The following is a 13,342-nucleotide window of genomic DNA, read 5'->3' as shown; positions in this document are numbered from 1 at the left end:
AGTATGAAACACCGGAGATTTTCTTTTTCTGCGTCAAAGGTATAATCTTCCAAAAAGGCTCACTTGCAAAAAATTTTTTATCTTTGCAGGCACCTATTTACAATTAGCTAGATCGAAGAGAATCAGTTACTTTGTATTTCTTTAATTTACAAAATCAATTGCTGATAAATTTTTAAAAAAATTATAAAAAAAAAATGGTTTCAAACTACCTTTTTTGAATTTTACATTTTAGTACAAATATAATTCTGATAACTTTTTTAGTAATTATAAGAAGTTTTCTTACATTAAGAAAATACCAAAATGTATTTTTGTAATTAGAGCGAAAATAATATATATATACATGTATGTAAACGATACCATTGCTTCATCTGCAACAAAGGATTAATTTAAAAGTTTAATAATGAGGCAATAGATTTTAAAATCAGTTAAATCTAATTTCTTTTTTGTTGGAAATTATTATTACTATTTTTAAAAAAAAATGTTGAAGGGTAATTCATTAATGTTCGTGAACAATTTTTGAAAGAAAATTCTATATATTAACAATCTAAAAGTCATTTGAAAAATTATTTAAAAATTATTTTTTCAATACTTTTACTTTAACGTGGAAGTTAAAAAGCTGGAAAACGCATGTTAAATAATAATAATAAATAAATAAAATTTTTGTGGAAAAACATTAAATGTTTCAAATGTGAAGCATTTTTTCTTAAATCATTTTTATATATTTAATATTTCTAATGAATTTTGCGACGAACATCATTGGAAACAAAGTTAGTCTTAGATGAGAGCATTGCATGATTTTCTTAATTAAAAATGATACTGAATTTATCCCTGGTTTTCTCATTCTAATGAGAAAAAATTTACAAAAAAATTTGTTACCATCCCTTTGTTCTAATTTGTAAGTGTTCAGGAGAGATGCTTATTTGTAATACACTTCTTTATTTGTAAATGTTCAGAAGAGGGTACCTATCTTATTTATCTAAGCAGTAATAGTACTGCTACTGCTAACACTTCACTATTTCAACAATTAAAATGTAACGTATGATAATAAATTTTTGAAACAGTAAATCTTACCTCTTTTTTGCATATAATTGAATAGATCATCTAGAAACTCTTTCCTTCCAGGATCATCGCTGATTTCATATAACTGCAGAAAAATAAAACAATAAATTACAAATGGGGAAAGAACAAAAGGAAAGTAGAGGGTACTCCGCAAAGAGCATCATTAATGTATAATTTTAGAATAATGGTAAAAAATGTATACATATTGTATCGCTCACAAATTAATATTTGAGTAAGGGAAGAAAAAAGATTATGAAAGCCTACAAATCACTAGAAATATGATGTAAAAAAAATCGAAGCCAGTTTGATTGTCCGATAAAATTCAAAATCCTTCAATTAGTTTATTTCAAAAATACTTATCAAAACTGTAAAAAAAGAAGAAGAAAAATTGCCTGCGTTTTCGATCATGGTTGAAAAACTTTCTATCGCTCCAACTTTCGAACTAATTCGTTTTCAGGTAATTGGTAACCTAAATGTATGCACAGTTGAAACAAACTTTGGCACTATTGCCGACTATCTCCATCAGTTCCATTTTACAAAAATACCCTTAATATCTTGAAGCACCGGATAGCAGCAAAATATTTTTACAATGAATAGTAAATTTAACTTTGAATATTAGTTGCCTTAAAAATCAAGACTTTTACTAAAGCTGTTACAAGTATAATTATGATTTTTTTTTCCTTCTAAAATATCGAAAAGCGACTTGTATTACTTGAAAAACAAACATGAATTGTAAGAAGACTGCATTACCATTTCTTCTTTCTAAACATCTTTTTAAATAACCATGAATACTAAAAACTTTAGAAAGAAGCTTAATTGAAGGAAATTTAAAAATTTAACAAAAATTCTGATTTTAAGAGACATTTTCGTTGCCCGTTTCTTTCCATTTCATTTGTCTTCTTATAATAAATACAGAAAACAAGCAAATATAGAAGTTTCTAATTAAGGAATCAGTTTTCGTTTAATTGTTCTACCGTAAAATGTTCGGTTTTGTGCTGGGCTACCAGAGCAGTGAAGCCACTCCCTACACAGAGGATCAAAATTGTGATGGCATGCCTTCGGATCATCATCAGGGATGTTTCTACTGAGCAACTCTAGTGCGAAGTAATTAAAATACAACTTCATATTTTGCCTATTAGTCAAATGTCATGAAACTAAATGAACATTAATCTATTTTATTCTTCTCCTTTGCATACAAAAACCATGTAAAAATTATTACATAGAAAGAAGCGTACGTTATAATATTGCAACGAATTATTAAAACATGAATAATTAAAATCAGAAACAAAAAATTTGAAGAATTGAGCAATCCATTACATCTAAATTGGCTTCAGAAGGTATGCAAAATTCAACTCGTGTTTTCAATTTAGATGCTCGTAGCCATTTGCTCGTCGACTCAAACTACAGTGATTTGAGCAAATCAAGTCGCTCGTGTAGAGTTTCTATTTACTTTAGTGGTGACAGCTCGATCATTCAAGACTAATAAAGAAACATTGACAAGTCGCGACAAGCACTACTCCACAGGGAATAGCCAATCTATTATGCTTCCTATTCACTCAATGGCATATGAGTAATAAGTACTCAAGAAAAAGAAGTTACTCCAGAAAGGAAAAAAAAAAGATGCTCGAAAAGACGATCGTTTAACAAGACTATGAGGGAAGTCCTCAGGTTTTTTATTTTAATTTTTTTCCCTATTCAATGCATAAGACAAGTCATATTTATTTAATAAATATACACACGTAGAAGTCTGGTCACCACAAGGGTGGGCCGTACGAGGGGGAAAGGGGGGCTTATGAAATGTAATTGCAGATCATTTACTCAACGACAAAATGCTCTAGAAATTGAAAGGAAAACAGGGGAGTTGATTCGCCAATCACAGCTATTTTCAAAATTGAAAAAGGAATAAAAAAAATAACACTGCTAACTAGATTTTTATTTATTTGTTTAATATCATTCTTTTTTTAATTAAATAATTTAGCAAACGATTGGCAAGGCCCCGCAGGTGTTCTAAGCCTGACTTCTGACGGGTTTCTGATATTGATGACTCCAAGGGGGAGGTTTTGACAGATGAAAACGGCAAAAAGAAAAGATTGAGTACGACTGTGTATATCGGGGAATTTTGATTATAATTTTTTTTGTTTGTTCTACTAAGATGTTTCTAACCTCGAGTCATTCTTTATTTTTTTATATGCGAGTGAAGAGGATTTATAGCCGTCTCGATGGATTAATGCGATTTGTTAGATAGATAGAGTTGGTATGCTTTCGCTGCATGTGCTTGCAATGATTAAACAGTCAGTAATGGATCTTTTCTTTTAATGCGTTTCCAAAGTCACGAGGTCAAGGAAATTATTCAGGTGTAGGTTGGAACTCGATTAAAATTGAAATTAAAAAAAGGGGGTTCGTGAAAAATCGTAACACTTTGTTGAAAGAAAATGCTCTCATTGTTTGCTACTTGTAACTTCATGTGATGAATGATTTTGATGAATTTATCCAATTTATTATTTATTTTTTCAATAAAAAGATAAAGGAATAACGTTAAAGAAACGTTGTGAGAAATGAGTAATTTCCACACAACATTTATTCAAAGTTTTTATAATGTTTGGAAACTGAAGAGGATAACTGATGAAATTACGTGAAACAATAATGTTCAAAGTAATTGGCAAGCGTTTTCAATGCTGAAGACAAAATTTTATAAAGATGCAAACAACTATAGCCCTGAAATTCTAGAATATCTTTCTCTATTATACATTAAATAATTTGGGGATTTTTTTTTATGTTTGGAGACCAATGATGATAAACATTTTTAAAAGTCTAATACATTAAAATTTATAAACAAATATAAAGTTAAGAAATTGATGAACTCAAAATGATTTTTAATGAAACAAAAACTTGAGAGGAAAAAAATCTACCTGATTATTTTTGCTATTTTTGTAATGTGTGATGACATAGATAAGAAATATATAAGAAATATATAAGTGTATGAAACTTTAAAATTCATGAAAATGTTATCCGAAACATGAAATGTTTGGACATATTTTAGCATTTGAAGACTAAAATTGTTAATCTTTGTAAATGATTGTAACATTAAAGCATAAAAATTTCATCCAATACTAAATATTCTTTTTTTTTTTTTAAATGCTAGAACATTAAAGCTTATAAACAATTTAAAATTGTAAAATGTGTAAAAAATTAAAATTTATAAGTCGAGAAAAACATTTAAAGCTCAAAATGGAGCTTAGAACTTATTTTAATTAAATTATTCGAATATAATAAAAATTCTGTCCATATTCAATCTTTGTTTCAAGACGAGGAAAACTGTCTGGAACCTTAAAATGTAAAAACTTGAATTATAATTATTATTTTTTTCCCTTTTTCACAGTGTTATTATTAAACTCAACATAAATTAATGCTAATTTAAATTTCTGTTTAGAAATTAGTTTCAGGACATTAAGAGCAACAAAACTGTTAAAACAGCAAACTTGCTCCGTTGATTTGCAAACTTTTAATTCCGTGGACCCGGATGTAAGAAGATCATTTTATATACTTCATCTGCAACAGTAACTAGATTCATAAATTTAAAGATAATCCATCTACCACATGAGAAAAGCTTTATGCTGTAGTTGAAAGCTCTTTCCCACTATTGTTTACGATTCTGCGTCCACGCAAGGGATGCCGGCCTCTTAGGAACACTGTCATTACACGATTCCATAAATTGGGCAGAATGCGATTTTGATTGTTGACTATAGGATGAAGGGGTTAGTAAGCTATTTTCCCCTGAAATTTTCGCACGCGTATATCACGTGATAGATTATGTTATGCTATTAGGAAAATGTTGTATGGAGGACTCATATGCAATAAATCATTTAACGTAAGTACGTCACTCCCATTAAATGAACAATTATTGACTAATATCAAAATTATTGAAATAAACTCATGGTTCAAAAAATATTGAAAACATTTTTAAAAAATGCTGAAAAAAACTAAAATGCTGCTTAGGTGGTGCAAAAGCTAAAAGAGAAAAAGTTAAACTAAAACTTTTAACAGTATGCGTACTCAAGGCGACGAAGAAAAAAAAAGTGAGCATTAAACTAAGCCGGGAATGAGTATCAACGAGGAAAAATTTTTAGTTCGATTCGCCGTTATGGAACCCTTATTTATCTAAAAATTACATGACAAGAAAGTAAGGTTGGCAAGGTTTTGGGGTACAATGGTCAAATCTAGGTTAAAAATCACCTATAAAAATTACCGTTATATCCAAAACCCATCAGCCAACATTTTAAAACTTTTTTTTGTCCATAATTTAAATTTCTAAAAATTTCATTTAAGTAATACAAAAAAAATAATAATAAAATTAGCAATGAACTACACAAAAAAACTACTTATTTATTAATTTTATTAAAAATTTACTGAAAGTTTATTAAAAGGAGTTACTAAGAATGGCTAATGAAATGGTGGTTTTATTTATTTATCTAATTTTTCTTTAATTGTCAAAAATAAAATACTCTAGAATAGTTTCATGTGAACAATTATAAATAGTTATGAAATTGATTAAATAAACTGTAGCTTTAGCTGGAGGTCTTGTTTTAGTATTATAATCATATTTAAAGAAAAAAAAGGAATAGCTGCTTTCGTTTAAATTATTTTAAAGTATAATAAGCTTTAAACACAAAGTTTTCAACAGACATTATTTTAATTCAGGCAATATATTGTTGATATATTTAAAAAAATTTAAAATTCCTTAAAGCTAAAATAGCTAAGCTAAAAAACACGTAATGGTTAAAAACTGAATTATGAGAATATGATTAAAGAGTTAGTTAAAACAAGTTATTTAAAGAAAGAAAATTAGAGAATCTTCCGAAGATCGATGAGGAATCGATATTCTTTCCTATTCCAAATTATATCGTAAGGAAAATTTATTAATTACATTTAATACCAAATAACCATTAATCATGAGTTTATTAGTCAAATTATCGAATAACTTATTTCGAAAAATAGTAGCGCGCATTCCTCGTCTGACTAAACAAAGTTCCATTTCTGGAGTTAAAAGGCCGCTGACTCATTAAGCGAGAGAAATCGCGAATTAAATAGTGAGCTGCCATTAAAGGCAAATCTGAACGCTGCATAAAACGGGCATTCGAATAAAATTTCCCTCCCCTTCTTTTCGAATAAAATAATTCGTACAGTGGAACCACTCGAGCGGATAGGTCGCTCCTCATCAAAAATCGATAGCGATAACAACAGCGGCGAGGTTCGAAAACGATACGATGAACGTCATTATCATCGATAGAGGGTCATTAATGAAAATGTCAAGTCGCTATCAATTACGATGAACAGTAATACATAAGAAACAGAACCATTATGTAAATTTAATGAAGAACACACTATTATGATGCAGCCATGTGTGCCGATTTTTTCTTGGAGACACAAAGATTAAACATGACTGGATTTACTATAATTTTTTTTTTCCTCCCTCCACTCGTAAATTAGAAAATATCTAGAATTTAAAAAGGTAATATAAACTTTGTTTTTAACATTTGATTTAAAACAACGTAAGTTGAAAAAAAAAAATGAAGGAAAGATAATTATTGGAATTTCGGAATAAGTAATTATTCCAGTAGAGTTATTTTGAAACAGGAATCTGAGTCGAATATGTTTTTACTGAAATTTACCGCATTTTATTTGCTGTAAATTCAGAGATGTCTCGTCTTTTAGAAGAGTCAATCTTCCTGATCAAAATTTTAAGCTTGTATTATTTTAAAATTGTAAGCTATATATATATATATATAAATTAAATTTGTGGAAAAAATTACTTAAAGATGAGGAAAATCTTATCTAAACATAAGATCTATGGTTTGCTTAGTTTTGCTGACAAGTCTAAAATCTCCAAAATTATGCGTACATAATATTGGCAGCCACCAACAACATATTCAATCGACTACAACATACGTTTTCGGAAGCAAAATGCAAACCCCAATTGCATAACGACTCAGAGGAAATTACGTATTAAAACAATTCTCACAGGTTTGTTCAAAAATAACATAAAAAAAGTTCAATTCTTAAAATTTTATTAGTCACATTACTTTTAAAGAGAGCCGTTTGCGCATTAAAGAAACAAGACCCTTTCATTCAACGAATAAAACAAAATTTAAACTATTCATTCGATTATCCAAAATAAAAATCCAGCCGATTATTCGCCTCGAACAACTACTCCCTTTATACGCAAAACATAGTCACCAAAATATTTTGATTTCCATTGCTAAAGCGTGCCGAGAGAATCCGGGAAGGGCAGGGGGTGAGGTATAGAAAGCCTTTTTCGGAACCGTAATTTCGGAAAGAGAACAACCAAATTTGACATTGACGCGTCGGATGTGACACTAATGTTCGCAAAAATTGAGTTTGCTTCTACCGCAGGTAACGGATTAACCGCAATTAAACTGTCCGAACGCTAACAATTATCACCGCACACCTAGCCACATCGCCCCTCTGCCTTGATCAAATTTACAGATGTACAATGTTCTAGACTTTCTCGTTAATTACGGCGATAGCTTTTTTTTTCGGTATGGAAGGATAATAACAACGCATTAATTTGATGGGAAATTGTTGCCTTCTAATTACTAGTAGTAGAGGTTAATTCGCCCTGTCACAAGGGGAAAAGAGTATGTTTGTTCAGCGGTGAATGACGTCCCTTAAAAGGTAAGTCGTACGCTGTGGGTGGTCAGAATTAAAGTTTTCCGAACAATTTAGGCGGCGGCATTGTTCGATTCTATCACTGGGCATCATGGGAAATTCATTTAAATGGGATTTAATGCTTTTTCTTACACATTGCCTAATACAACTATTCCCTAAAAGAACTGTCAGAGGAAATTAATGTCATTCGCGGGGAATCAAAATTACCTTTAGATAATTACAATTTTTGGAGGGAATTAAAATGGAATTATAACTAAAAATGATTTTTAAAAAAAATAAGGAATTCAAAAAATTGTTGAAAAAATGAGCGCAAAAATGTTGAAAAAATGAGTTGAAAAAGCAACCAATGGATGGTGTTTTCTACACTAGGGAAGCACCATGTAGCAAATCTTCAATCCAACACCTTAGCAACTGGAGGAATGTTGGAGACAGGGCTGCGGCTTCAATTTTGGGGATGCTCTTCAGGCTCTCTGCGGACTTTGGAGTACACTTCCAATGGATTCCATCACACGTTGGAATCAAAGGTAACGAGATTGCGGACTCACTGGCTAAAGATGCTTCTTTGGAACCTCTACAGCCAGATCTACCTTCCACTTTCAACGAGGTCTTTTCAGAGTGCAAAAAAATGTTTATGGACCTCTGGAGGGTTCCTCCTCCGCATAGTTGGTATTTCAGAAAACGACCTGGAAGTGCCTTGCTTTTTGAGGGACCTAGAAGCCAGCAGACTTGTTTATCTCGCTTTGCAAGTGGTCACTTGAGGTGTCTCTCGTATATTCAGGGGCAAAAGACTTTTGGACTTTGCACTAAATGTAGGACTGCTCAGGCTTCGCCCGAGCATATTCTAAACTGTATCGATTTTAAGATCGACGAGGTTTTTTCAAAACCTCATCTGTTTTTAGACTTCCTGGACATTGGACTTATGGAATTGGTCTAATTGGGATGGACCTCTTGGGGATTAGAAACAACAAACAACAACACTAGGGAACGCTGCAAGCTCGGTACCGCCTAAATTTCCGGGTTACTGTTTGCGTTGTATTTTAAAGCAATTTGGCATCATTGTGTTTTGAGATTCTTGCAAACAATGTATTTGATTACTTATTACTTGTGTTTATAATGCTAACAATACTGGTGTTTACAATGCTAAAAGTGTTAACACTAACATAAGATGGTGCACAGCTTGCAACAAGAACAAACAGTAATAAACTTATGGAAAGAGGTCATATCAAGACTGCCAAAAAAGCGAGTTATTCAAAATCTAGCAACCATGTCACCTTTTTAAAAAATATATCCCTAAAAAACTAAAACAAATTTTCACTTCAAACTCACCAGAATTACATATTAACATTAATATCTTATGAAATATGGCAGATTTGAGCTCAGAAATTATCTAATTTATTTCTTTTATTGAAAACAAAATTATCCGTTTGAAAACATCGCCGATCAGAATAACATGTAGTAAGCAGCTGCAAACTTTTTAACCGGAACTAGAGTAGGTGCCGAGCTCGAGATTGTTATTGATTACATTTCTATTGAAAACACCATCCATTGATAGAAAAAAATACTGGAGTATCAAAATTGTTGAGGAAAAAAAAATATCCTACTAAAACTAGTTTAAGAAAAACTATCGAAAAGAGTAACAACTAAAACTGACAAAAAAATTCAGCCATTAAAATTATTGAAACAAAATAACCAAACTGATTAAAAGCAATAACAAGAAAAGAATGAAATTATCTGATTTCTATAAGATCAGATAAAAAATTGTGGAAAAGATAGTTTGTAACTGATAGAACTTCTTTAAATAGTTATGCATAGAAATGCAAGTCAAATTGCATATATTACATTCGTTATTTAAACTTAAACCCTATATTCATGGCGTCATTCAGACTATGACAAGATGAGCTGCCATTTCTCATCTTGAAAAATTTTGAAACAAAAAATAGAAGAAAAAGCTTTGAAACGTGCATTTGTCGAATAAGGCCTTTGCAAAAACACTTTTGAGCAACATTCATTGTGCATAAAAAAATTTTTTGAACGAATAACAATATTCCCAGGATCTTTCATAAAAGTTTTGCTTCAATAAATTCGTTTACTTTAAAATGTCAAGAACTATATTAAAAAGAAACTGCAGTGAAAAGTAGTTAGAGCTACAGACAACTGTCATATCTCCTAGCTTTTATAAACAATTAGTCTTTTTGTTGCAAAAATATCACTTTTTGCCCCATAAAAAATACAGAGATACTTTGATTAAAGAGAAAATATTGCACAAAAAAGTGTTTCAAGAATTACAAAAGGAACACAGTTTTGGAAAAATTAAAATAGACAAAAGGTGTTCTTTATGAAAAGTTTGGGATAAAAATTTCATTAAATGTAAGTACATTACGATGCGAATCTGTTTACAAAATTGTTTAATTTAATAGCTGCAAACTGGTTAATTTAGCAGGAAATAATGAAATAAAAAGACGGTAGTCAATATTGATTACTGTCTCTGGTTATCTTTCTCAAATAACGCTTCTAAAGAGATGCCCATCCTAAAACTCAGCAACCCACACTAAACCTCCCTTTTTGATCACTTCTTAATCCAAGAGGTCCTACCTACTGTTCGCACTTATTTGGCCAATACTGAGGATGAATAATTACTAAACGGATTTATATCCGAAAACTGTTGCACCCACCTTGAAACGGGATTGGTCGGCAAGGCCTCTTACGTTAGCTTTGCTTTTTTCCCCCCTTGTTCCAGAGTTCAGTTGATTAATACTTTGTGTCAAATTTCATCAAGACTCTCTCTACCTCAAACTCCTCCTTTCGGAGGCAGGTTACAAGAGGCTGATAAATAGCTCTGTTTATCATTTTCTGATCTGCACTATCTTATGTGATAGCCGATATTATAAATTAGAGTCACCAATATGTAGAGAAAAAATGTTTTAAGAGAAAATGCTTATTTATTTTATTGATGCTGTAACCTGGTAAAAAATCCCCTGATGAAATCGTAAGGAAAAAAAAAGTTTTTGAGAAAGTAGGGAGGAGGAATAAAACGTGTACCTGCAAGCTAAGCTCTTTTCTAAGAGAATAAATGTATGTGTTTGTATTTAAAACTTAAGTGTTTTATATTTCAAAATTATTCTTACAATAATGTTTTAAATTGCAAACTAGGTAACTAATGCTGCAAAAGAACGTTGAAAGAGCGTATAAAGCAATAATACATAAAAGCAAACGCTCGTCTTTACGTAATATGAAATTAATTTTATCCAAGATGTGGAACTCTTGAAAGATAAGGATAGTACTATATTTGAGAAAGATAACTAAAATTCCAAATTAACGTTAAAAAAATGCGATTTCATAATAATTTTATAAAAAAAAAAAGAAGTGGGGAAAAACTCATTCTACAAATGCTGAAATAGCAGAATTAAGTAATGAACCAAAGAATGGATACTGAGGATAATTAGAGAAATCGTCGAACATTTCTTTCCAAAGTCTAGTCTCTTTTCCCTGTTCGCAAGTGGACTTTTTGGAGAGCCAGGAAATTTACGGTTTGTCACGTGATAAATGACTGACCAAGGCATGATCGGACAACATCAATCTGGCCAGAGCCACCCACCTCCCCACCAGAAAGTTTCCCTTCACGTTAATGGACCATGAGAATGAATGACGGGGAATAGGGGTGCTTCAAGTACGGAGCAGGAACAGATGGAGATCAGGTAGTCACTTCCATAAACAACAGACACAACTTGGAATAGTCCGACCCCCATAAAAACCGGCCTTGATTACCCCCAAAGAAGAAAAAAAAAAAGGCTGATGGGGGTCGGAGAAATTTTCATGGAGTCTGATATTTCTAACCCTTCGAGTAATGTTGGATATTTCGCAGAATAGGAGGAGTTAGGAGCCTGTGAGGGGGGGGTGAATACTAGATTTTCTGTAATTTCAGGAGATTTAGAAGGTCATATCGGTCGAATCTACAAAGTAGAAATTGGGAATCTTTTTTTTTATTATTATTTCTTTGACTGATATGGATATCACGTTGACCTATCGGGACTTTCAGGTCATATTGTGGGGGAAGGAATGTTTCTACATGTAAAGTCAGCCTATTTGTTTTCTATTTGTCCTTTGCTGTTCTAGAAAGGTTAAAACAATTCCCAGAAGAAGAAATTATGGCAACAACTGCTGAATATAACGAAGTTATTTAGTGTATAATTACGTCATGCGGCATGATACATATATATATAGCACGATTATACCTTTTCACTCATACGTTGAAAAATATCAATTAAAAAGTTAAAGCATGAATTTTAATATGCTAAAAAAAATTATTTTTGTTTGCATAACTGATAAATTTAATTTCAATTTTATTGATGACAAAGAAAATGAATTAAGAAATATCCCTGAAAGAAGACATACTTTTCAATTTCGTCGATGCAAATAAATTTAGTTAAGTGCTATTTGTGATTTTTCATTGGCGATTTTATAGTCGGAGAAATGGAAAAGTAGCATGTAACATATCATATCAGAGCACTAAAACTTAGAAGTCATACAATACCTACAAATGGCGTTGTGTTTGGACCACACAAACATTGTGATATGTGTAGTAATAAATACCCCGGTTTTCTTTCAGTAGTAATGATTTAATTCACCAGATATTTAAGCAACAATTTCATTTGATATTTATTCTTTTACCGTTTTTTATAATATTCAAATCTCTCTTTATTGGGTTGCAGTTAAATTTCCTTATTAATAGTAAAAAAAGGAGCCTACAAGCGAAAAATAATGACTCTGTTTTCATAGAAACTTCCCTTAATTCATTCGAAAAAGTTTTTTCAGCGAATATTATTTATAGCTTAGGTAGGGTGATAAAAATCACACTTTTACGCGAAAGTTAATATGCGTATTGCGAAAAATGTGTCTTACAAATATAGACACTTCACTCATATCAGCAAGTTAGAATTAATGAAAGGACGAATTAATTTTGCTAAGTTGTTAGAGATTGAAAGATATACGTTTAAAAAAAGCGGTAGCCAGTAAGTAAGAAAATGAATCATAAATATTCTTTAAATTAAAGATACCATGTAAGCATGTTTTCAGAAGAAAAAAATTAATACTTCTTTTTTACAAGCATCGCATTAAAACAATTTACTGGATTACTATATCATAATTTAACATTCACACTTTAATTTTCTTTTATTCATTATTTGTTTCCCTAATTTAAATTCCGCAATAGTTGAACTCATCTAAAATACGAAGCAAATATCTGAGGAACAAGAAATTATATTTTGAAAACTAATAATAATGAAAATAACTATTTTCATATTTTTTAAAATGTAAAAATATTTAAATATGGTTATTGAATATATAACGATCCCCACGATATGGATCCTCACTAATATTTAAAAGATTTATTAATAATCTTTACTAGCCCATAAATGTAATAAAGCACAGGAGAAAAATTAATGCTATTAGAGCGAAATGGAAACATTAAATGAAATTCAAACACAATGGGAAAATTAAATGGTATCGGAAAGGATGATTTAATGATACTGGAACAGAATAAGAACATTATTATAGCATATTAGAACAAAATAGGAACATTTAATAATATTTACACAAA

General features: G+C 30.9%; 1 protein-coding gene across 8 annotated transcripts in view; it reads right to left on the bottom strand.

Annotated features, from left to right (window-relative positions):
* The window catches only part of LOC107452032 (AT-rich interactive domain-containing protein cfi-1), a 255,777-nt gene that overhangs the window by 110,457 nt on the left and 131,978 nt on the right, over positions 1-13,342 (bottom strand). For all 8 annotated transcript variants that reach the window (XM_043039632.3, XM_071183473.2, XM_071183474.2 and 5 more), the window contains one exon: positions 1,072-1,144. In XM_043039632.3, coding sequence (XP_042895566.3) covers positions 1,072-1,144 — 73 coding nt within the window. The remainder of the gene's footprint in view (positions 1-1,071; positions 1,145-13,342) is intronic.

The sequence above is a fragment of the Parasteatoda tepidariorum genome, chromosome 7 (assembly GCF_982258835.1).
Source record: "Parasteatoda tepidariorum strain Cologne lab strain chromosome 7, Ptep-v5.0, whole genome shotgun sequence".
Taxonomy (NCBI): domain Eukaryota; kingdom Metazoa; phylum Arthropoda; class Arachnida; order Araneae; family Theridiidae; genus Parasteatoda; species Parasteatoda tepidariorum.
Note: the sequence above shows the minus strand (reverse complement) of the source record. Positions and strands in the feature narration are given on the sequence as shown.